Source organism: Hibiscus syriacus, unplaced genomic scaffold (assembly GCF_006381635.1).
Source record: "Hibiscus syriacus cultivar Baekdansim isolate YM2019G1 unplaced genomic scaffold, ASM638163v2 tig00111504_pilon, whole genome shotgun sequence".
NCBI lineage: Eukaryota > Viridiplantae > Streptophyta > Magnoliopsida > Malvales > Malvaceae > Hibiscus > Hibiscus syriacus.
Genome location: NW_024063107.1, coordinates 570,001 through 592,656, shown reverse-complemented (window position 1 = coordinate 592,656; position 22,656 = coordinate 570,001). Strand labels below are relative to the sequence as shown.

At 34.9% G+C, this 22,656-nt stretch overlaps 2 protein-coding genes, 1 long non-coding RNA gene and 1 pseudogene across 4 annotated transcripts; 3 read left to right on the top strand and 1 right to left on the bottom strand.

Moving 5' to 3' along the window:
* Nucleotides 1-884: 884 nt before the first annotated feature.
* On the top strand, nt 885-17,200 carry LOC120164081 (DNA-directed RNA polymerase III subunit RPC9-like). Of its 2 annotated transcripts, XM_039173843.1 has the most exons (9): nt 885-1,059; nt 1,280-1,286; nt 1,322-1,363; nt 1,463-1,580; nt 1,679-1,831; nt 2,264-2,520; nt 2,663-2,729; nt 8,913-8,920; nt 17,183-17,200. In XM_039173843.1, exons 3-6 carry the CDS (start codon nt 1,356-1,358, stop codon nt 2,504-2,506), a joined length of 522 nt encoding a protein of 173 aa, XP_039029774.1. In that variant the 5' UTR covers nt 885-1,059; nt 1,280-1,286; nt 1,322-1,355; the 3' UTR covers nt 2,507-2,520; nt 2,663-2,729; nt 8,913-8,920; nt 17,183-17,200. The 2 variants fall into 2 exon arrangements, with proteins under 2 accessions (XP_039029774.1, XP_039029775.1); XM_039173844.1 differs by lacking the exons at nt 885-1,059; nt 1,280-1,286 and having other exon boundaries at nt 1,305-1,363.
* LOC120164080 (1,2-dihydroxy-3-keto-5-methylthiopentene dioxygenase 2) lies at nt 5,608-7,792 on the top strand. The gene is made up of 7 exons (XM_039173842.1): nt 5,608-5,732; nt 6,393-6,498; nt 6,587-6,681; nt 6,931-7,045; nt 7,136-7,260; nt 7,395-7,465; nt 7,562-7,792. The coding sequence occupies exons 1-7, from the start codon at nt 5,715-5,717 to the stop codon at nt 7,626-7,628; spliced, it is 597 nt and encodes a 198-aa protein (XP_039029773.1). The 5' UTR covers nt 5,608-5,714; the 3' UTR covers nt 7,629-7,792.
* LOC120164082 lies at nt 8,607-9,116 on the bottom strand. Its single transcript, XR_005519705.1, has 3 exons — nt 9,026-9,116; nt 8,831-8,927; nt 8,607-8,672 (listed from the first exon to the last, which is right to left on the bottom strand). It is a non-coding gene; the product is annotated as an uncharacterized LOC120164082 (long non-coding RNA).
* LOC120164079 overlaps nt 11,615-22,656 on the top strand; it is an 11,204-nt pseudogene continuing 162 nt past the window's right edge.

Sequence of the window (22,656 nt, the reverse complement as noted above, 5' to 3'; positions counted from 1 at the left end):
CGGTAAAAAATTACCTAAAACATCAATGTTTTTTAACATTTCCGGTAAAGTGTCCAACAATAACAAAAACGGTAGCGCTTTACCGGTTTTGTTAACAAAAACCGGTAAAATGCCCAATAATAACAAAACCAGTAGAAATAATAATGTTTCCGGTAATTTTTTTACCGGTTTTGTTATTTAAATAATAACAAAACCGATAACACATTTTTTAACAGTATATTAAGACTGTCACACGTGATCATTTATCAAATTATGCCTTTTCCTGGGCTTTGAAGGATCAACATTGAGAAGTATTTATGCTATATGTACATTCTTTTAATTGAATTGTATATGATTTTGTATTTGTTTGCTTTGTTAATGACAAATTGTTATTTTTGGATTTATGATATATATATATATATATATATATATATATATATATATATATATATATGTGACTCTCTATTTAGTTATACTTTTAAGTCTGGCACGAATCAAACAGTCTCGTGGTAAATGAATTGTTGTTATTCTTTAAGGAATTAGGTTCGAACACCATAGATGCTAAAAGTGTAAACTTTTAATGTCAAATGATTGAGAGGTATTTTTGAATAAATATTTACTTTTCAAATGTTAGAAGTTCTGGGTTCAATCAGTTGTGTCTACGAGTGTATATGTTATCAGTATTTAAAAAAGATTATGAATAAATATTACTTTGTAATGACTCTAAATTATTTTTTAAAAAATTATTTTATAGTAGAGGGACTAAAATAAACTTTTAAATATAATAAAGGGACTAAAATGTTTCTTAGACAAGCCCAACTAAACCCGATTAGGAAACTCGTTACCTCCCTATTAATCCAACCCATGACTGATAGCTAACCCTATTTTTTAACCCAAATTCTGAAAATCTCTGAAAAGAGAATCCCAAATTCATTCGTGCAACCGTCGCTGCTCCGGCCTACGAGACTTCAGCTGACCTAGTCGCTCCTCCTCCCTCCTCCGCCGCCTCCACCGACGGTGTCTTCTTTGGTGCAACCTTCTTTGCTACTTTCTTCGCTGCTTCCCTTCTGGCTTAAGAACGTGAGTTCTAGCTCTTTTTTTGGGGATATTCACTGGCTTTTCGATCATGATTCGAGAGGACCTTGTTTTCCTGCGCTCTTTTTTTTATTTGAATTAGTTTTTTTTTGTTTTCTTCCCAATTGAATTTGTTGAAGGCATAATTTTATTTTATTTTTCGATTTATTTCACTATGCATTATTTCAATTGTTGTGTACTTAGTTCCCTGTTTTCACATTTGCAGGACCTAGCCTTCTAGTTGACGCTGCCTGTGCTTGTGCATTGCCCTTATAATTTATCATCTGCCCTTACCCTTGAGGATGAAGATGTATGTCCCATTCCTTCTTTAGCTTTACTTTGTAATCTTATCATTTTCAGTCAAATTATTGGCCATTTATCTTCTGTAATAAGGTTGACTCTTCTACAGAAAAGAAGCTAATGCCGGCGCACTTACGAATTTTGAAGTACTCGACTTTCTACGATCTCGAGGGGCGTCGAAGGATCCGACAAGAGTTATTGCTCCAATAGCACCATCCGAGTTTAAGGTTGAATTTTTATGTTTATTTGTTTCCAATTTAGACTGTAATGGTATAAGTATTAGAAATGAGAAACGGTATCCGTCGTCTTTCTTATTGTATTCTAGGTTTATGATTATTTACTGGAGAGCCCCGCTTGCAATCAAACAAAAGAACAAATCAACAAGTTCTTGACAAGGTGTAAAAGTTATAAACTTGCAAAAGCTGAGGTGCTCAATATCATCAACCTGAGACCATCTGCATTAGTTGAAATCGACCCGGTAAAACTTTTCTTTTACATGTTGGTGTGTTCTAGTGATGTATTGCTTTGAGAACCAGTATCTTATTCATGTCATCCATTGCAGAATCTTGTTTTTATAGCTACGTTGCATTCACTAGGATATGGGATTTTTTATGCCAGCAGTGAACAGTATGACATCCCGTGGACTTTCTTTTATGCTTCGATTAATTCCTTCATGTTAAATAGTATGTCGAATGTTGGAGCATAATATAATTGTTCTGCATTAGAGAGTGACATTATTGCATAGCCACATTGATTTGTCAATGAACCGTCTTCTTTGAACCCAGGGTAGCCACTTGTAGAGATGGTCTCAAGTAGGTTTAGAGTTCAAATTCCAACATCTGCAATCTTTTACCCGTCTTATTTAGTAATTGGTAGTTACTTTACTTAATTTTGCCTTTTCTCTTCCCAGATAATAGAGGAATCCGAAAAGCGATTTGGAGAACAACTAGAAGAGCTGGTTAATTTGGTGGTGGAGGTGTTGCCGGAGCCTCCTAAACAAAATGTCCCTGAAGAAGAAAACAACGAGCTTAAAGAAGACACTGTGGACGAAAAAGGAACGAATGAGGATAAAACGGAAACCACAAACCTTGAACAGATCGATGAGGATCAAACGGAACAAAACGAAGATGGTGAGCAAATGGAGATTAGTTAAATGCCCTCTATGCCCTGATAATTCCGATGCCAATGGCGCTCCTGGTTTGCTCATCTTATGAACTGAAGTTCATGCATTTGGAAACCCGGTAACATCGGTGGAATCATCATAGGATGATGTAAAATTAAAATCTATTACTATGTGATGCTTTATCTATATGGTGTAAGGTTGTTTGTGACATGTTCAGTTGAGGGTTTAGGTTTAGGATTTAAGACTATTATTTCAACAATTAATGAAGGATAAGTAGATGCATTGTTTTTCATTGATATGTTGTATTAAAGACATTTTTATTTTCAAGGTCCACATGTTATTTTTCTTAATTTATTTGATCAATAGGTTATAATAAAACCTAGCAACCTCAGTGATAAACGAATTATTGTTGTTCTTTGAGGTTTCGGGTTCGAGCATCATAAATGTTAGTAGTGTGAGCATTGTTGTTGTTCCTTGAGGTTTCGAATTCGAGCAGCATGAATGATATGGGTGTGAGCGTTCAATCTCAACCGGGTGTGTGTTCATGTATGAAAAGCCATCAACAATTCACCTATGACCATGATTTCAATTGTTAATCAAGGAATCTTCTATTGGCCGTGGAGGTGATAACTGGAAGACACTTTTAACTTGGCATAATGACCTTCTTGCCCCTTAATTATATTAGTTTAATTATTTCAGTCCTTAATCTTTTTTTATGTTCTTTTCGACATCTGACTTTTTTTTTGTCGAATTGACTCAAATGTGATGAGTGGCAGCCCTATTTTTCTTTATTAAAATGTTAATGTCAGCTAATTTATTTTTTTATATCACATCGTAAAAGACATTTAAAATTTATTAAAAAAAAGTAAGTCGATGGCAACATCTCAATTATGACAAATGTAATAAATTGAAAGAAATGTAGTAAAAGTTCAAGGGTCAAAATGATTAAACTAGTAAAATGGGGGCTAAAAATGTCATTATATCTTTTAAGTTTAACAATAATTTTTTAATTATTTATTTGAAATCAATCAAATAATTATCACCTTTAGAGTGCGTTTAGTTCACGGAATGTAAAATTACCAGTGAGAATAAAAGATTACCAGAGAATAGGATTACTGGGAATGTTATATTTTGTGTTTGGTTGGTTTAGCGGGAATGTAAGATTACCGTGTTTGGTTAAATGAATAAAATATTATTGGAATATATATTTGATCAAATTGTCATTATTATATATTTGTTTTTTTTAACAAGTTAGTAAATATTTATATATTTTCTTTAAAAAATTTAAATTCATAAAATTTATATAATTTTTTTTACAAAATTAAAAAATATAAAAAGGTTTAATGAAAGGGTAAAATTTTATTTTAACCCCTGAACTTCATATAAAATTTTAATTATAGATTTTTTTTGTAAATCTAAAATAGTTTAAAGATAAATTTGTAATTTAACCTTCATAGAATTTTTATTATTCAATAACAGAATAAGGATATTTTTGAAATAAAGAAAAAAGTTAAAGGCATTTTAGTCCAAAACGTCGGTAATCCAACAATACCTAAGGAAATAAAGGTAATGACATTCCCGGTAATATACCCAAAAAATCCACTATTAATAATGTAAGATTACCGGGAATGACATTCCCGGCTAACCAAACGGGGGAATGACATTCCCGGCTAACAAAACGGGAGAATGTGGATTCTATTCCCATGAGAATCTCACATTCCCCCAACCAAACACACCCTTAGTATTATAAATTTGGAATTCGAATTCAAACTTTTTATTTTATCCCAAAGTTCAAGTTGACCATAGCTGAATTTACGGAATATTAAACCTAATATTTGGATATAAAAATGACCATATCCCCTAAAATAAACAAATATGAAATTCAACGAGAATTATAGAAGCTTAGGTCACGTTTTTTTTCCTGTTTTTATGACATGTTTTATATATATTTATAATAATTTTTTTCGTTTTAATTTAATTTTTTTAAGATAAAATTTAACGTTGTCTCAACTGATTAAGATACCACTTATTTGTTGTAAACTAATTGGCAAATCAATTGTGAAATTTTATTTATAGATTTATAAACTTTTATATCTTGTTTAATTTCTATTAAATTATTAATTTAATCTATTAATTTTTCAATAACTTTTAAATTTAATTATAATCTTACCTGAATACGAGGGAAAAGAGGACTCTAAGGGAATGAACGATAGTACTCCTAGTGAGTCTAGAACCTATTACTTAAGAAAATATGAGAGAATAAAGATGAACAACTTCAACAACCGATCAAATATATTTGTACAATTTATTTTATTAAATTAAATATTGGTCTATTATCTATTGTCTATTAGAGTTATTGTCCTATACATATATTAATAGTGGAAAAAGTATTTTATAAGTAGAGATTAATATTAATGTTTATTTTATTTGAAGTTTAAAGATTAAGATTTTAGAATTTTTAATTTAAAGACAACTAGGTATTAGAGGTTTATGTATTTTAAAAAAAAATAACGTAGTTATCATATTATTTTTCCTTTTAATGTGATCTTCAAATTCAAAAAATAAACTTAATGTGATCATTCGATTAACGTTTTTCCTTCGTTGACCATTATCATGTTGGAGTGGTAGTTCACGTGCTGACTTGACAGTCTATGGTACTGTTGTGACAGTCCATCTATCATGATTGAGAATCTATCTGTTATGATTGAATTATCAATTTAACTTATCAGTCATATCATCCGTCACATTATCAACTAAAATTAAATGTTATGTCAGTACAATAAACTGTCATGTTAACATCGTAAAAATTGTCAACAAAAAACATTGAATTTATTTTTAAATTAAAAGATATACAAAAATAATACAAAAAAACCTTTGATGATTTTTACCTAATTTAGAATTTAAGATCCATTTTTTTATTTCTAATGCTAGTCATGATGATAAAACTAATGATATGGACGTGTCATTTCCTCCTCATGGGAAATGACAATAAAGTCCTCCCTTCATCTCTTTCTGTTTCTTAAGGATTCAATTCATCAGGTCAACATTCTAGACTTTTCACGCTTGCACGCCCAAACAAATATAAAGGGTCTATCGGTCATTTCATTTGTCACCAGCGAATTCTTAAACCTCCATCCTCAAATTCTCCACACCATATAGCGTTGCCTCGAAGCGATTTTTTTATAGAAGAAAGGGGAGAACTTTTTCGTTTTTCTTCGACGAAAAAAAATCTCTGAACATGGTTGCCTTGGACAAGGTAAGCTGTTTGTTTTATTGGAAAAATTCTTTACCGCATAATTAAATTTTTTTCCGAGAAAATTTTTCGATGAACAGTTCTTGTTTATGTCAAGTGTTTCCGATTTTGGGTTTTTAGATTTCCTTTCTGGTAAGCTGCTGAATTTGAGGGGATTTATTTTAAAACAAAGGGTTTCTTTTTATAAATTTAAAATTATAGCCATGGAATTGGAAAGCTATTACCTTTGTTTCAATTACTGGCCTGGCTTGGTAAAGTTGTTTGCTTTACTGGGTATCTTTATCTTGATGTGTGCTCCTTTTTGGTGTTAATTATACTTTGGTCTTATATTTACATGTGTTCTTTTGAATATTCGTGTTTAGTTGATATTGATGCATGCTGGTATGTTGCTCGAATCATGTGCTTTAAGGATTAGAAGTCAAAATCCTAAACCCTTTTTGGTCATTTTTGAAGAATCACTCCTCCAATTGAGGATTTGATGAATAAGCTTGTTGTCTAGTGTTTAATGATTGCTTGATTGTTTATGATGTGGCATTGTGAGGAGTAAATTGGTTCATAAACTAGTTAATATTGATTTTCGGGTTTTCTTTGGATCGATATGTTATGTATGTTCTAAGAATACTGGAAAAATAAATGAGGCTTTTGTGTTATGTACTTCTGTAGAGGGAGGAAGTGATTCAAGCATGGTACATGGATGATAGTGATGAAGACCAGAGGCTTCCTCATCACCGTGAGCCGAAGGAATTTATATCCTTGGATAAACTTGCAGGTAAGCATCCAACAAGAAACAATTGTTACTTGATTATCGAAAGATTTTTGACATAATACTCATCGCGGTAGTCATGTTTACCTTGAAGAACTTGGAGTTCTCAGTTGGCGATTGGATGCTGATAACTATGAAAATGGTGAAGAGTTGAAGAAAATACGTGAAGAACGTGGTTACTCCTACATGGTGTGTACCTTGTTTAATTTTCTTTTAAAAATTTGTCCCTACGATTTTGATGTAAACAAATGAATCATTCTTGGCCTTAAGGATCCGGGGGCGGGGACTTTCTCGGTCTCCTCTTGTTTGTTTGCCTGCATACCTGTGTCGGTTTCGTGGTTTTTGTTTAAAGCTTCTAATTGTTCTCTTCTTCCTCTTGATAGCCTTTAACCGGACTGTACAACACCCTTTCATTGACAAGATACTCTATTTCTTTAGGACTTTTGCGAGGTTTGTCCAGAGAAGCTGCCTAACTATGAAGAGAAGATCAAAAACTTCTTTGAAGAACATCTTCATACTGATGAGGAGATCCGTTACTGTGTGGCAGGAAGTGGTAAAAATGATCATATTCGACTATTTTCTTTATCGATTATCATTTCTGTTGCTAATTGCTACCTCTCTTATCAATTATTTCTTTGTGAAGGCTATTTTGATGTCAGGGATCACAACGATAAATGGATTCGCGTGTGGGTAAAGAAAGGAGGCATGATAGTTTTACCTGCCGGGATTTATCATCGCTTTACTCTGGATACGGACAACTATATTAAGGTACTAAGCAACCTACCTTCTTCTTCTTCGTCTTCCAAAAAGTGCTTATTTTAATAAATGAGCATGAAAGTTCGATAATGTTTGAAAAGATTGTCTCTGCTTATCCCACCACTCCCACAAATTTATCGATGTAGGCAATGCGTCTCTTTGTCGGTGATCCAGTTTGGACTCCATTCAATCGTCCACATGATCATCTTCCCGCAAGGTATGTTTCTTCCTCCGAATGTGGTGAAAATCTCGACTTCCTCTTCACGTTTTCCGGAGGGGATCAATCATAATCAACATTTTATTTCCATTGCAGGAAGGAGTATATTCAGAACTTTTTGGAGAAGGAAGGTAGTGGTCAAGCTGTTGATACTGCAGCATGAAATCGGCAGCAATCGTCTCTCAGGTATACTGTCTTATAGAACCCTAGTATAAATATGGAACTTCGGATTGTCAGTAATAAACGAGTCAAGGCCTGTCTGCATGTGTTGTGTGGATGTATGGCTTGTTAAGGTTGTTGCATGCTTATGTATTATTGATATTCCATACCGAGGATTTCTGTGTTATTTGGTTTGTGCTTTGTACAATACAAGCTCTTTAATAATCAAGTTTAAGTCATATACATTGCTAGCTTGTTTATGCTACTGCTTCAAAATGTTTTTGTTTGCGATTACATCTTTTATCTTCCTCTCCCCAAGAATGAAAACCAAATCAGACGTTAAACCGGTTAGTCTTTTGATTTTCGGTTTCTCGGTTGAACTGATCTGTTTCAAGTCAACTCATGAAACTGGTAATATGCCAAGTAATCTTACAGATTAATTAGATTAACCAAAAAAATATCTTGCATTCCACACATATCTGGTAACATGCTCGTACGTTTCGTTACTTTTATTTAATGCTTCTTTTGTCCTAATAGTTTTGAAATTAGACAAATCGGACCTCAGTTAGTGTTGATAGAGATCCTAGTGTCCCTTATTTCTATTTATTTTCCTTTGTGCATTTCACTTTGATGGGGTATTAGCAAATTTCCAGGTATATTCAGATAAGATACCCATTTCTCTTTTGCTAATGACTTCATCAACAGGCACAGCATAACAAATTTCCTTCAAATCCTCTTCACCAAGCTTCAGTCCCAAGGATCCAACATTGTTCATAATATTCTTCACCTTAGTTGTCCCTTCATTCAATTAAAAAAAATGGAGGTTAGTTGTCAAATTCATATAAACATAAGCTCGAGTCGAGCTTGGACTCGACTCAGCTCGATTACACAAAGCAAGCATACCAGGGATGGGGACAATATCATCTCCCTGGTGTAGAAGCCATGCCAAAGCAAGTTTAGGAACTGTGCAGCCATGCTTCATCGAAACTCGGGGATATAATAGTTTGTTCTTCTCTAGATTCTCTCCATTGAACCTTCGATAGTTTGCCTGTTCCAGGAAATAACCCGTTTCAATAATCAGACATTCTATATATATATTTCTATTCGGCCCGACTTATCAGACTGTATCGTGAATGCATAATACGACACAGTCCGATGGGTCGGGATTCACTGAAAAAAGGTAGAGAAATTGCCGTGTCCCGTTACCAATTGGCTGCCATTGGGCATGGTTTCCGCAACCACCCTGCCTCTGCAAAAGCCTCTACCCAGAGGACTATATGCCACTATCCCAATTCCAAGTTCTCTATAGCACCCAATTCCAAGTTCTCTGTAGGAATTGATGCAATAAATGATTCAAAGCTTTGATTTTGTGAACTTGAAAGACCAAAATGTGAGCTTTACCAGCAAAGTGGGAGTATTTCATCTTCGATTTCACTAGTCCAGATTGAATACTCCATTTGTAAGGCAGTGATGGGATGAAGTTTGTGTGCTCTCTTTATGGTTTCAACGCTAGACTCTGATAATCCAATGTATTTTATCTTTCCTTCTTCCACAAGCTTCTTCACCTCTCCCATCTTTACGTGAAGCAAGGTAAACGAGTTAGTTTCGAGTTGGATCGATTTAAAATGGGTTACTTCGATCACCGACTGAGTCAAAAAGTTGATGTTAACTTGAAAGAAGAGATTGGTTGATACTTAACTGTTTCTTCTATGGGTACTGAAGTATACACACGACGTTGGAAGTAAAGATCAATGTAATCCACATCAAGCCTCTCTAGACTTGCTTTGCAGCAAGCTCGAACACGACGATGAGTGCCCTTGACCTTGATTAGAGGATGCCCGTTCGATTCTGAATATATGAATCTGAATTTCGTTGCCACTTGAATTTTGGCTCGAGGAAGTCAGTTTAGGCAACGGGAATCTGAATTTCGTTGCCACTTGAATTTTGGCTCGAGGAAGTCAGTTTAGGCAACGGTTGCGAAGAAAATGGATTAGTCGATGAAACATGAGTTTTAAGTGTGTTGCTTGGGATATAAGAAACATGTTTTCGGGTAATTTTAGTGCCTAAAGGTCGCGAAGAAAACGGATTAGTCGATGAAACACGGGTTTTAAGTGTGTTGCTTGGGATATAAGAAACATGTTTCGAGTAACATTACCCTGGCGAGCATGACCTCGTTATCGTGTTATCTTGAAATCTGAATTTTCTTCGATTAGTTATTTATTTTAGGGATGATTCTTCGATTATTTACCTATTTTATGGATAGTGTCCACCTTAAAATTTTATTTGTATTCTTCCCATTTAAAAGTTTTATATTGTTAACATATGCGTGTTCACTCTGAAAAATATTTTTGGATCCGCGATCCTCCCCGGTGCGAGAGGGAAATAAGTGGACAAGGTGTGATTGGTCTGCAAGGTCCTAGAACAGGATGTGGACCAAACAAAGGATCCAAACAATGAATAAGGAGGGATCAGAATTCATTCAAAATAATGATAACAATTAAATTGATCGGACCGAAAATTGAAGACATGAACAGATTCATTTACCTTTAAAATCATCGAAATGTATAAATTACGAGAGCAACCAAAATTATCCTTTTCATAAAAAGAATTCAGCTATGACCAATCGATCTAAAACTGATATTATATTGATAGTAAAAAATAGGGACAATTACATGTTTAGTACTTAAATCATTAGTTTTGATCTATTTTAATTTTTTCAAAATTATATTTAATGTTTAGATTTCTATGCGACACATTTGTCGTTAAAAACTTAACGGGTGATTTGCATGTGACACATTTTTTTATGGGTAAATTGCATTGTTTACTTTTTTAATTTAATTCCTCAATTTTTAAATCACTCCTAATTAATCACTCTAACTATCAAAATTATTTTTTAATTATACATTAATAAAATAATAATAATAATAGAAAAGCCACGTCACAAAGATTATTAATAAATTAAATTAGAGTGATTAAAATAGGAGTAATTTGAAAATTGAGCAGTTAAATTGAAAATTTTTAAACTTAAATACCAAAATAAGAGTGAGCAGATAGTTGAGTGATGAATTATGCAATTTATCCCTAAAAAATTAAATGTTAGACACGAACATAAAAAAAATTAAAAGTTTAGGTACTGAAACTGATAGTTTAGACACTAAACACATAATTTACCCAAAAGTTAAAGATGGAAACATTAGTTTTAATTAAAATAACAAGAGGAAAAAATCGAATCAAACAAAGATATTGAACGTGGACGTAAATTTGGTCAAGTTCAATAGGTCTAAATTGTTCCATCAGCAACTTTGCCATATACAAAACGATATCTTCGGAAAAAGGTGTCGTCTTTGGATTCAAATCAAGAAGATTCCTCGAAGAAACGATGCAATCCTCATTTCTTAAAAATAAAAGTTTGCAACTTTAAATTAAAAAAAAGTTCACCTTTTTCAATAACTTAACAATTAATTTATTATATTTTCATAATAGACTCGTTATAAAATAATTTACAAATAGTGATCGTATCTCTACACCTTGCACAAGCTCAAAAGTTTACTATAAGATTTATCGATCGAGACCTAGAAAGGGATGCGATATCAATGAACCTACCCTACTCTTATATTTCTGCCTATGTATTTGTTTATGGGGACAAAACACTTCAACATCGACCAACAATCCATTTCTCACTATCGACATGTATTTAGAAATATAATAACATGAAGTATATAAGAATGGGAGTTTGTCTAATTCATCCATGTCTAAGACGTTTATGGATGGATAAAGATTTGCATAAACAAATAAGTTAATTAGAGCTTTGATAAGATAGGCAATGACGGATTGCATGAACGAGTGGCCAAATTTGACCTAAAACATTACCCCAAAAAGATGTTGATTAAATGAAGATCCAAAAATGAATTGATGCAGGAAAAAACGTCCAGGTTCATCCTCCCTCACACAAGCTTATAAAATCCAGCACCTGCCTTTGTCTCTCTGTCATAGCTCCTCAGCTTTAACCCAAAATTTTGTGTGTGTGTGTGTGTGTTTTAATTCAAATTTAACCCATAATCTCCGATGGCTTCCACAATTTTCACCCAAGTTCCGTTTCAATCAAACTCATTGAGCAAATCCTCGAATACCCATTTTGTTCCTTCCTTCAAGCTCCCCGTTTCGCTTTCTTTTAAGCCCCGGACCGCCCTCCCCAAGCGCTTCCGCATCCGAGCCGGTTTGATCGAGCCCGACGGCGGGAAACTGGTGGACCTCCGCGTGGAGGAGCCGGAGCGGGAGTTGAAGAAGAGGGAGGCGGCTTCGTTGCCCAGGGTGAAGCTGACTGAGATCGACTTGCAATGGGTTCACGTTTTGAGTGAAGGATGGGCAAGTCCGTTGACCGGGTTCATGAGGGAACCCGAGTTCCTCCAAACTCTTCATTTCAACTCGCTCCGGCTCGACGACGGTTCCTCCGTCAACATGTCGGTCCCGATTGTCTTGGCTATCGATGATTCCCAAAAGGCGAGCATCGGTGAGTCGAACAGTGTCGCTCTCGTTGAATCGGATGATAAACTCATCGCCATACTCACCGAGTAGGGTAAATTCACGAGATAATGTTCTCGAATTTTTTTTTCCACGATATGGTGCACATCATAGATTAATTGCTGGAATGGGGTGAATTCAACAGTGATTGCCATAGGACGCCATGCAATCCAGGCGACCTTGGAGGACGCCATGCAATCCTGGCGACATACGGGGTGACATACGAGGGTGACATACGAGCCATATACGAGCCATATACGAGTCATACGAGCCAATGGGGAGGATGCAACGAGGCAATGGGGAGCATGCAGGAATAGAGAGCCAATGGGGAGCATGCAACGAGCCATATACGAGCCCACGGGGAGCATGCAGGAATAGAGAGCCAATGGGGAGCATGCAACGAGCCATATACGAGCCAATGGGGAGCATGCAGGAATAGAGAGCCAATGGGGAGCATGCAACGAGCCATATACGAGCCATGCAGGAATAGAGAGGTCGCCATGCAGCCTAGGCGACCTTGTAGGTCGCCATGTAGTCCCGGCGACCTTGTAGGTCGCCATGTAGTCCCGGCGACCTTGTAGGTCGCCATGTAGTCCCGGCGCCATTCCATCATCCATGCACATGCACAGCCACATAGCCACATAGATCCTTCACGTGCTCCCCGCTGCATTGCCTACACCTCCCAATTCACGTGCTCCCCGCTGCATGCCTACACCTCCCAATGCATGCATGTGAACCATTTGAGGCATGTGAACCATTTGATTATTGGTACAATAATTGAACGCGTGAAATCAGCTGCAATTGTACAATTGGTGAAACGTGAAATAATTGAGGCCTCAGCCGGTTATAAAAGAAAGAAAGAAAGGGAGAAGAGATTGCAGAAGAAAGGGAGAGAGATTGCAGCCGAGAAAGAAAGAAAGAAAGGGAGAAAGGAAAGGAAGAAAGGGAGAAAGGAAAGTAAGAAGAAGAAAGGGAGATAGGTAAATTTTTTTATATTTAAATTAGTTTATTATTATAAATGTTTAATTTGTTAGTTTAGGGTTTAGGGTTAAACAAAAAGCAGTTAATTAGTTTGTTAGTTTAGGTTATATGATTGTTAGTTTAAGTTATAGTATACATAAATTAAAAATATTTAATTAGTATATGTTTGATAGTTATATAGTTAAAAATAATTAATTAGTTTGTATTGTTAATAGTTAGTTATATAAAAAAAATTATTTAATTAGTTTGTGTTAGTTAAATAGTTAAGTTATATTTGTTTGTTGAATTATATTATATAAAAAATTAGTTAGTAAGTTTATTAATAGTATATTATATGAAAAAATAGTTTATTAGTTAGTTTTAGTTATATAAAGAATATTTTATTAGTTGTTTAAGGGTTTAGCGTTTACGTTTAACTTATATTTTAAAAAGTTTAGTTTGTTAGTTTATTAGTTTATTATATTATATGTTATTATATTAAAGTTTAGTGTTGTAAATTAGTTAGTTAGTTTATATTAGATTATATTAAATGATTTTTTAAATATTGTTGTTTAATTTTTTTTACAGATTCATTCTAATGGCTGACCAAATTCCACTGTTGAGGCTTGACAATGAACATATTTCAAGTCATTTGGGAATAATGGTGAATAAAATATTTGTTTAATGAATTATAATTAATAAATATTTGAATATTATTTTATGATTGTGATAATTTTTTTGAAATATTTAATTGTAGGAGGACGAGCAGCGAGTCCTTCGTCTTCGACTACATAAAGTGCCCAAGCCACACCCACTAATAGAAGAAAATTTGCAAGAGGCTGGATTTTGGTATATAACATTTGTGCGAGATTACAAGTTGGTCCCAGGTTTGATCAGTGCGTTGATTGAACGTTGGAGACCAGAAACGCACACGTTTCATTTGCCGTGTGGCGAATGCACGATAACTTTGGAGGATGTAGCAATGCAACTCGGGTCCAAACTAATGGGATGCCGGTGGTAATGTCACATGAGTTTAATAAGGTGGAACAACTTTGCAACTTGTTTCTTGGGAAAGCGCCCGTACCACCAGAGTGTAAAGGGTGGCGGGTGAGGTTGTCATGGTTGAAGAATGAATTTCAACTTCAATCAAATAGTACGGAGCACGAAATTATATATGCAACACGAGCATATATATTACAATTGATTGGGGGAATTTGATGCCTGATAAATCCGGTAGTTATGTTCACACTCAGTATCTTCTTTTTTTAACAAATTTTGAGAATTGTAGGCAATATAGCTGGGGTTCGGCGATATTGGCGTTCTTGTATCGTGAGATGTGCAAGGCGTCATTAGTCGTGAATGATAATAATACAGTAGAAATCGGTGGATGTCTGTTGCTGCTACAATCATGGGCTTGGCATAGACTTCCGTTTTTGACACCGATTAGTCGGACTGCGGTTGACTTTCCACTTGCCGGAAGGTAATATGAATCCTCTATTTTAATATAAAATATTAATTAAAAAATATTTATTTTGATTAAAATTATTGAACAAAATGTCTCTATTTTTGTTTTGATTGATATACAGATGGAGGCATAAAATGAAGGCACAGGGTTGGTGCACAACAACATTAAAGAGTTCAGGTTGAAGATCGACATTAAGGCCAAAAAGGAGGTATGCATAATTTGTATTTTTTTTAATTATTATTTAAATTAACTATATATTTGATTTAAATAAATTTTATTGTTTTTGTAATTTACAGTTTAATTGGAGACCATACATGAATGAAGAATTATTTGCGTTGATACCGCACGATATTTTAGATGGGTTTCAATATTGGTGTGCTGTTACACCATTGATCAATTTTGCTTTGTTGAGATCCAATTTGGGGATAGAGTGCTGAGGCAATTCCACTTCCACCAACCTATTCCGCGGAGTCCATGGGCTCATGACCTCCTCCAAAACTTAGATGGTCGTCGTCCAGTGAATTGGGTTGAGACGCATGACGACCTGCACAGATTTGATGGTCGTCGTAAAGAAAGCGTTAATTGGGTTGAGAAGCATGTAACCTACATTAATGCTTGGAACAATAGGGCTTCATTCATGCCAACTCTTGACGCCATTCAAGACGACGACTTTAATTTTGAGACTTCGGCTTACCTTGCTTATTTTTTGGATAATGGAAAGCCGTTCCTCACAACAATAGTAGAGAGGCGGCAATTTTTGAGGTTTAAGAAAAGATTGGTAAAGCTGAATTATCTCTACCGAGTGGGAGTGGGAGTTCATCTCTACAAACTGAAGCGGAAATGACCGATGTGGATAATAGCGCACCACAATCGTTGCATCACGCAGTTGATGATTCTACTGGCCCGGCATACATACCAGAGTTTGTGCAACCTGAGGCACCCATCTATTCTCCTACGTTTTCGTCGACGTATGACTTTGAACACATGACAGTTCAAATACCCCCAATGAATGAGGGGGATGGGTACAATACTCCTGAGCCACAACGGCCACAACGTATCAGACGTCCGCCCCGACATTATCATTCAACAACACCCCGACATCGACAACAATTGTAAACTCGTTTGCTATTTATTACAAATTATTTATTGAAATTAGACTACTTTTTTTAACCTTAACAATGATTTTTAGTATCAAATCATTACTAGTATCAAATAATTAGTATTAAATCATTATTATAAATAATTACTAAATAATAACATAATAATTATTATAAAATCATTATTATAATGATTATTATCAAATCATTACTAAATCATCAAATCATTAAATATTTAAATCATTATTAAATCATTTTATAATGATTATTACTAAATCATTACTATAATGATTATTATCAAATCATTACTAAATCATCAAATTATTAAATATTTAAATCATTATTAAATCATTTTTATAATGATTATTACTAAATCATTATTATAATGATTATTATAAAATCATTATTATAATGATTATTATCAAATCATTACTAAATCATCAAATCATTAAATATTTAAATCATTATTAAATCATTTTTATAATGATTATTACTAAATCATTACTATAATGATTATTATCAAATCATTACTAAATCATCAAATCATTAAATATTTAAATCATTATTAAATCATTTTTATAATGATTAATAAATACATAGAAATACATATATGATTACTAATGATGAGGCCTATATCTTGGTAAATTAGGACAATTGTTTTTTGAATGGCCTTCACCTCTACATAATCCGCATCTCTTTGCTTGACCTCTCTCTTTAGCATGAAAATCCATACTGGTATGAATTCGAGTGGACTCAGGTCGACCCTTTGGACTTCTGCGAAGCATTGGATTTGGTAGCCATTCATCATGATCCTTTTTGGGCCAATATGATTCATTCGGGATCTGTCTGAACACATAGCTGTAGACATTTAATATCCTACGTAGGTGGAAGCATTCATCAACATAAGTGTATGCGCTTACACCAGCATACATACATGCAGCGACTGCATGAGCACATGGATATTTCCATGCCTGAAAACGACCACAATCACACCATTTGTGTCGTAAATCAACTCTAAATGTTTGGTCTTCTCCTCCGACGTTACGACGTATGCACGACACGACAAAAGTATGACCAACTCGGTCGAAATTATGAACAACCATTGATGTTGCCAATCGCTCATTTGCTTCCATTGATTCCACCACTGTAGGAGCCCAAGTTTTACCTCTATTTATGAGACTCTCAATTTCCTTGCCTTTGTCCGACCAAACTTTACCCAGTCTAAAGTACGTCTCTTTCACCACACTCGCTATTGGGAGATGGCGTGTACCTTTTAGTACGAATTAATGGCCTCAACAAGGTTTGTGGTCATATGTCCGTATCTCCGACCTTCATCGTATGCTTGCGACCATTTTTCCCGCGGTATTTTTGAAGCCCACTTCCAAACACGCTGATCATCGTAAAATACCTTCAAATTCTCCAATCTCTTATCAAATTTGGTCGACGTAGTTCGTATCCTGTTCCATAATATATTGTGTTAAACCGCAATTAAAAAACCACGTAAAAAATACACAAATATTGAAATTAAAACTTACCCATGCTGACTATCTCGCTACGAATATGTGCGTTATGAACTGGTCGATACTATTCTTGCCAATATGACGGATACAAAATGTCGGATATGCATACGGAGGTATCCAACGACTTCCTGGTCGTTCAATTGCCGCCAAAATACCCGTTCCTCTATCGGATATCAAGCAAACTCCATCTTCACGAACGACATATTGACGTAGATTGGTCAGAAAGAAATCCCAAGCCTCTGTTGTCTCTCCCTCAACAATGGCGAATGCAATTGGGAAGATATTTCGCTGACCATCTTGAGCAACTGCCATCAAAAGTACATGCCTATATTGACCATACAACCACGTACCATCTACTTGGATCATACGTTTGCAAAATGGAAATCCTTCAATACATGCCTTGAATGCCCAAAATAGTCTATGAAATATTTTCTTCCCTGGCAGAAGTTGACCTTCTTCGTCATATGCGGGCATGGTTTGAGACTTCACTATAGTTCCTGGGATAAATCGCTTCATTGCTTGTAGCAAATGTGGTAGCTCATTGTACGATGTATCCCAATCTCCATACGTCAACTTCATTGCCTTCATTTTCGCATTCCACACCTTGCCATATTTTACTTGATATCCAAATTGGCTTCGAATAGATGCAGCTAACACTGAACAAGATATCCTTGGATCCTTTTCAACCATCGCCTTCACGTATTCACATATTACATCGGAGTCCAATAGTCGGTGGTCTTGTTCGATGGAGTTTCGCAAACATGTGTGCGAACCATTGTACCTCGTGATGACCCAAACATCGTGCCTTTGATTTTTCGACACTCTGATCTTCCACTTGCACTCTGGGCCATATTTTACACACTTTGCGTATAGGGTTTTCTGGTTGGACTCTGCAACATGGACATCAACATGGCATTTGATGCAGTACTCTTTAATCGCCAGCGTAGCTTCATTTTTTCCTCTGAATTGCACCCCAACTGAAAATTCACCAGAATTATCGAATGATTCAGTCATTTGGTACGGAGGTAAATGTGGCATGTCTGGGAATTCAGGTGCCCTCATTGCATCATAATCTATCTCGTACATGTGAGGAGTAGCTTCATACGGTGTCGGAACTTCATCAATTGCACCTCCACCAAAAATATTTTCGTCGCCGCCCAAAACGGGTTCTTCAGTTTCTTCATCTTCGCTTGAATCATCATGAATTTCTCCCATCGATTTTCAGCGTCATTATCAACAACCAATTCCGGTATGTTTCTCGTCTCATACTCTGCTGTTGTAGATGTCCCCCCGACTTCATTTACACTTTCCAATAGTGCCATGAAACTGTTCGGGAACCTGTATGTCGGCTCCTCAAACTGACTATATAAAGCCATTTCAGATGGATTTTGAGCCACACCTCTTGATGACCCAGGAACATCACATATGTTACGCACATCAACAATAATTCAATAACTGCTATATTGGTTGACTCATGTAATCCAACCATGGTTCCAATATCATCATCTTCTTCAAGTGGAACTGCAGCATATCTGACTGGGTTAGAGCATATCATAAACCTATACCTCAAACCATCAACTGCAGCTCGAATTTTTCTTTCTATCTTATGCTTCATTTCTATAAATGTGATGTTTTTTTTGAACATCATATTTATTGGTTTTTCAGACTGAAAAACTACTCCGACCTCATTTTCCATAATCTGTCCATTATAATGGACAATCGTGAAAAAGTTGCTGCTCATTTTCTCTACAAATAAAAAAAATTAATTTAGATTAAAAATTAGATAAGATAATTTCATAAATTATTAAATATAATATAATATACTATTATATTAATGATCAAATAAAATTTATTATTTAACTTGATTGATTGCTTACTAATAAACCTAATAATGATTTGATAATTACTATTAATCTAATGATTTGATATTTAATGATTTAATAATAATATAATTTAGTCATAATCACTAATAATTATTTATTATAAATATTTAATGATTTTGATTTGATACTAATTATTTAGTAATTATTACTAATAATAATGATTAGTTTGATAATATTTTTTATTTTTTAAAAATATCAAACAAATTTGTTAGGCAAAACTGTCGATATACTGTTCTCGAAATAATTATTTCGCGAGATAATGCGTTGTCCGATTATTTCATTCAATTAATTTTTACTTCTTACTAATATACACATACAATGTAAATTAAACAATTTATTTTTAAAACAACACTAAATATTTTTAAACACAATATTTTTTAAAACGGAAATTATCTCGCACAAATTAGTTTATATAATCTAATATAAACTTACTAACTAACTAATTTACACATACACAACAACAAAAAATGGACAACAAAAAATAATAAATTACTCACGTCTTTATGCCTTCTTCCTTTACTTTTTTTCCTGCCTTGTTTCTTTCTTCGAATCAATCTGTACGTGGGCAAATATTGTGAAATAATGTCATGTATGTGTAAACAAATATTTATTTAAACAACAATAGCTCCCACAAATTAATTTATATAATCTAATATATTATAATATACCTTAAACTAATAAACTATTTCTTTATTATAATATAACTTAGTTAAAATAACAAACTAATTAAGCACTAATTAATTTTTTTATAATATAACTTCAACTTCAACGAACAACCTAATATACGTTTAAAGACACATACAAATTAATAAATATTTTTATATTTAATAACTTAAACTAAGAAACTAATTAACTAATTTTTTATATAATATAATATATAACTAAACTAATAAACTAATATAATATAACTTAAACTAACAAACTAATAATTTATACTAACAAACTGATTAACTAGATTTTAATTTTACCCTAAACCCGAAACTAACAAACTAATAATTTCATATATTAAACTAAATTAAACAATAAAAAAATTACCTCACGAACTATGTTTGAGCCTTTATCTTCTTTTCTTCTTCTTCCTTTTCTTTCTCTCGGCAAAGTTTATATTTGCCGGTTCTGCTTGTGCTTCTACCCTAAACACCATATCCTTTATATATATAAAGCAACTGAGCGTTGGACAGAGTCATTAAATTTGATTGTTGAAGCAAATAATATTAGCATTGTCGTCTAACTATTGAGCATTGAAAGGCTGACAGCTAAATTAACGCTGCAATATTGCAACAACACATACAGCTACGGGTGCAGGAATCTCAGCTATGATGCAACGCATGCATGCAGCAGCTACGGACCAGACCTTGGTCGCCGAGACTCCATGGCGACCTACCGACCACGCCGCCGTGACCTACACCGTTCGACGTGCATGGCCATGCACAGTTCCCACGTCCCATGCACAGCATGCATGTGCATGACCATGCACAGCATGCATCCCCTCCCCCATGCATTCCCACGGCCCATGATTTTTGCAAAATATGCACAGGCGCCATGCAATATACCTTGGAGGTCGCCCGGATTGCATGGCGACCTCCAAGGTCGCCTGGATTGCATGGCGACCTCCAAGGTCGCCTGGATTGCATGGCGACCTCCAATGTCGCCTGGATTGCATGGCGTCCTATGGCGATCACTGTAATTCACCCCATTCCAGCAATTAATCTATGATGTGCACCATATCGTGAAAAAAAAAATTCGAGAACATTATCTCGTGAATTTACCCCACCGAGTAAGTTCATAAACTCATAATCAATTCATTATAGGGTAAACTATACATTAGTACCTGAACTTTTAATTTTTTCAAAGCCATGATTAAATTTTATTTCATTTTAGTAATTTTTAAAAATTTAACAATAAATTTTAAAATAAATTAAAAGTTTAAGTACTAAAATGAATTAAAATTAATACTTTAGTGATTCGAGTTTAACTGGAATACTAAAATGAAATAAAAATTAAACATTAGATATGATAGTTTAAGTATTAAATGTACAATTTAATCTTCATTCTAGATAGTGGCCAATCTAGAGATCAGGTTTTTCTAATAAAAGAGCCCCCAATATCTAGATTGGCTGCTGTCTATTATCATGAAGGCAAAATTACACATTTAGCACCTAAATTTACACATTTAGTGCCATTTAAATTCATTTTGGTCCTTGTGAAGTTTTTTTATTATTCAATCTAGGTCTTTTCAATGGAAAATTTATGACTTGACCCCCTGAGAATTTAAATTTCAATAGGTCCAGAGTACTATTTATATGAAAACGTAAATGATGAGTAAAACGTTTGTTGCTTATGCTTAATTACTGGATTTGTTTCAGCATTGAGATTTATAAGCATCCAAAGGAAGAAAGGATAGCAAGAACATGGGGAACTATTGCCCCTGGATTACCATATGTTGAATAAACAATAACAAATGCTGGGAATTGGCTAATTGGAGGTGATTTGGAGGTTATAGAGCCGATCAAGTACAACGACGGTCTCGATCGATTCCGGCTGTCACCGACCGAACTACGTCAAGAGTTCGAAAGGCGCGATGCTGATGCTGTGTTTGCATTTCAGCTCAGGAATCCTATTCATAATGGTCATGCTTTGCTAATGACAGATACACGTCGACGACTTCTTGAGATGGGCTACAAGAATCCTATTCTTTTGCTTCATCCATTGGGAGGGAATACGAAGGCGGACGACGTTCCTCTCAGTTGGCGAATGAAACAGCACGAGAAGGTGACTTCAGAGCCAAGCAACCTAAATTTCTCTCTCTCTCTTATGACCCTTTGATATTTTTGTCTGATTGATGATAAATATGTTAATTCAGGTTCTTGAGGATGGTGTTCTTGATCCCGAAACAACTGTGGTCTCTATATTCCCATCTCCTATGCACTATGCCGGCCCGACTGAAGTACAATGGCATGCTAAGGCTCGGATTAATGCTGGAGCCAACTTTTACATTGTTGGTAGAGACCCAGCTGGCATGGGCCATCCGGTTGAGAAGAGAGATTTATACGACGCGGATCATGGGAAAAAGGTCTTGAGCATGGCTCCCGGACTCGAACGACTTAACATCCTTCCTTTCAGGGTAATTAACAAACATTCAACTGTACTACTTCTGCGATGAGATTCAAAAACCCTTTCGATGATAATAATGTGTTTTGATTGCAGGTTGCTGCATATGACAAGACACAAGGTAAAATGGCGTTTTTTGATCCCTCGAGGGCACAAGACTTCCTCTTCATATCCGGCACCAAGGTAACTTCCTTATCATGATTACTATAAGCTAGATTTTAACACCGTCGTTATCGAACCCAACATAATCCGAAAAACTGGTGCTTCTGGTTTTTACAGATGCGGACGTTGGCAAAGAACAAAGAGAACCCTCCTGCAGGGTTTATGTGCCCTGGTGGCTGGCAAGTGTTGGTCGAGTACTATGACAGCTTAACCCCGTCGGACAGTGGCAGAATTCCGGAACCTGTTCCTGCTTAGACGGAATATCAAACAATAATTATAAACATCCCCATAATCCGGACCTTATAGAGTCTTT

What these genes read in the sequence shown, in the direction of transcription:
- LOC120164081 (XM_039173843.1), top strand. An exon ending in TAGCACCATCCGAGTTTAAG is followed by an intron (nt 1,581 to 1,678) that starts GTTGAATTTTTA and finishes ATTGTATTCTAG; the next exon opens with GTTTATGATTATTTACTGGA. An exon ending in CATTAGTTGAAATCGACCCG is followed by an intron (nt 1,832 to 2,263) that starts GTAAAACTTTTC and finishes TTCTCTTCCCAG; the next exon opens with ATAATAGAGGAATCCGAAAA.
- LOC120164080 (XM_039173842.1), top strand. An exon ending in ATCCTTGGATAAACTTGCAG is followed by an intron (nt 6,499 to 6,586) that starts GTAAGCATCCAA and finishes TTTACCTTGAAG; the next exon opens with AACTTGGAGTTCTCAGTTGG. An exon ending in AACGTGGTTACTCCTACATG is followed by an intron (nt 6,682 to 6,930) that starts GTGTGTACCTTG and finishes CTATTTCTTTAG; the next exon opens with GACTTTTGCGAGGTTTGTCC.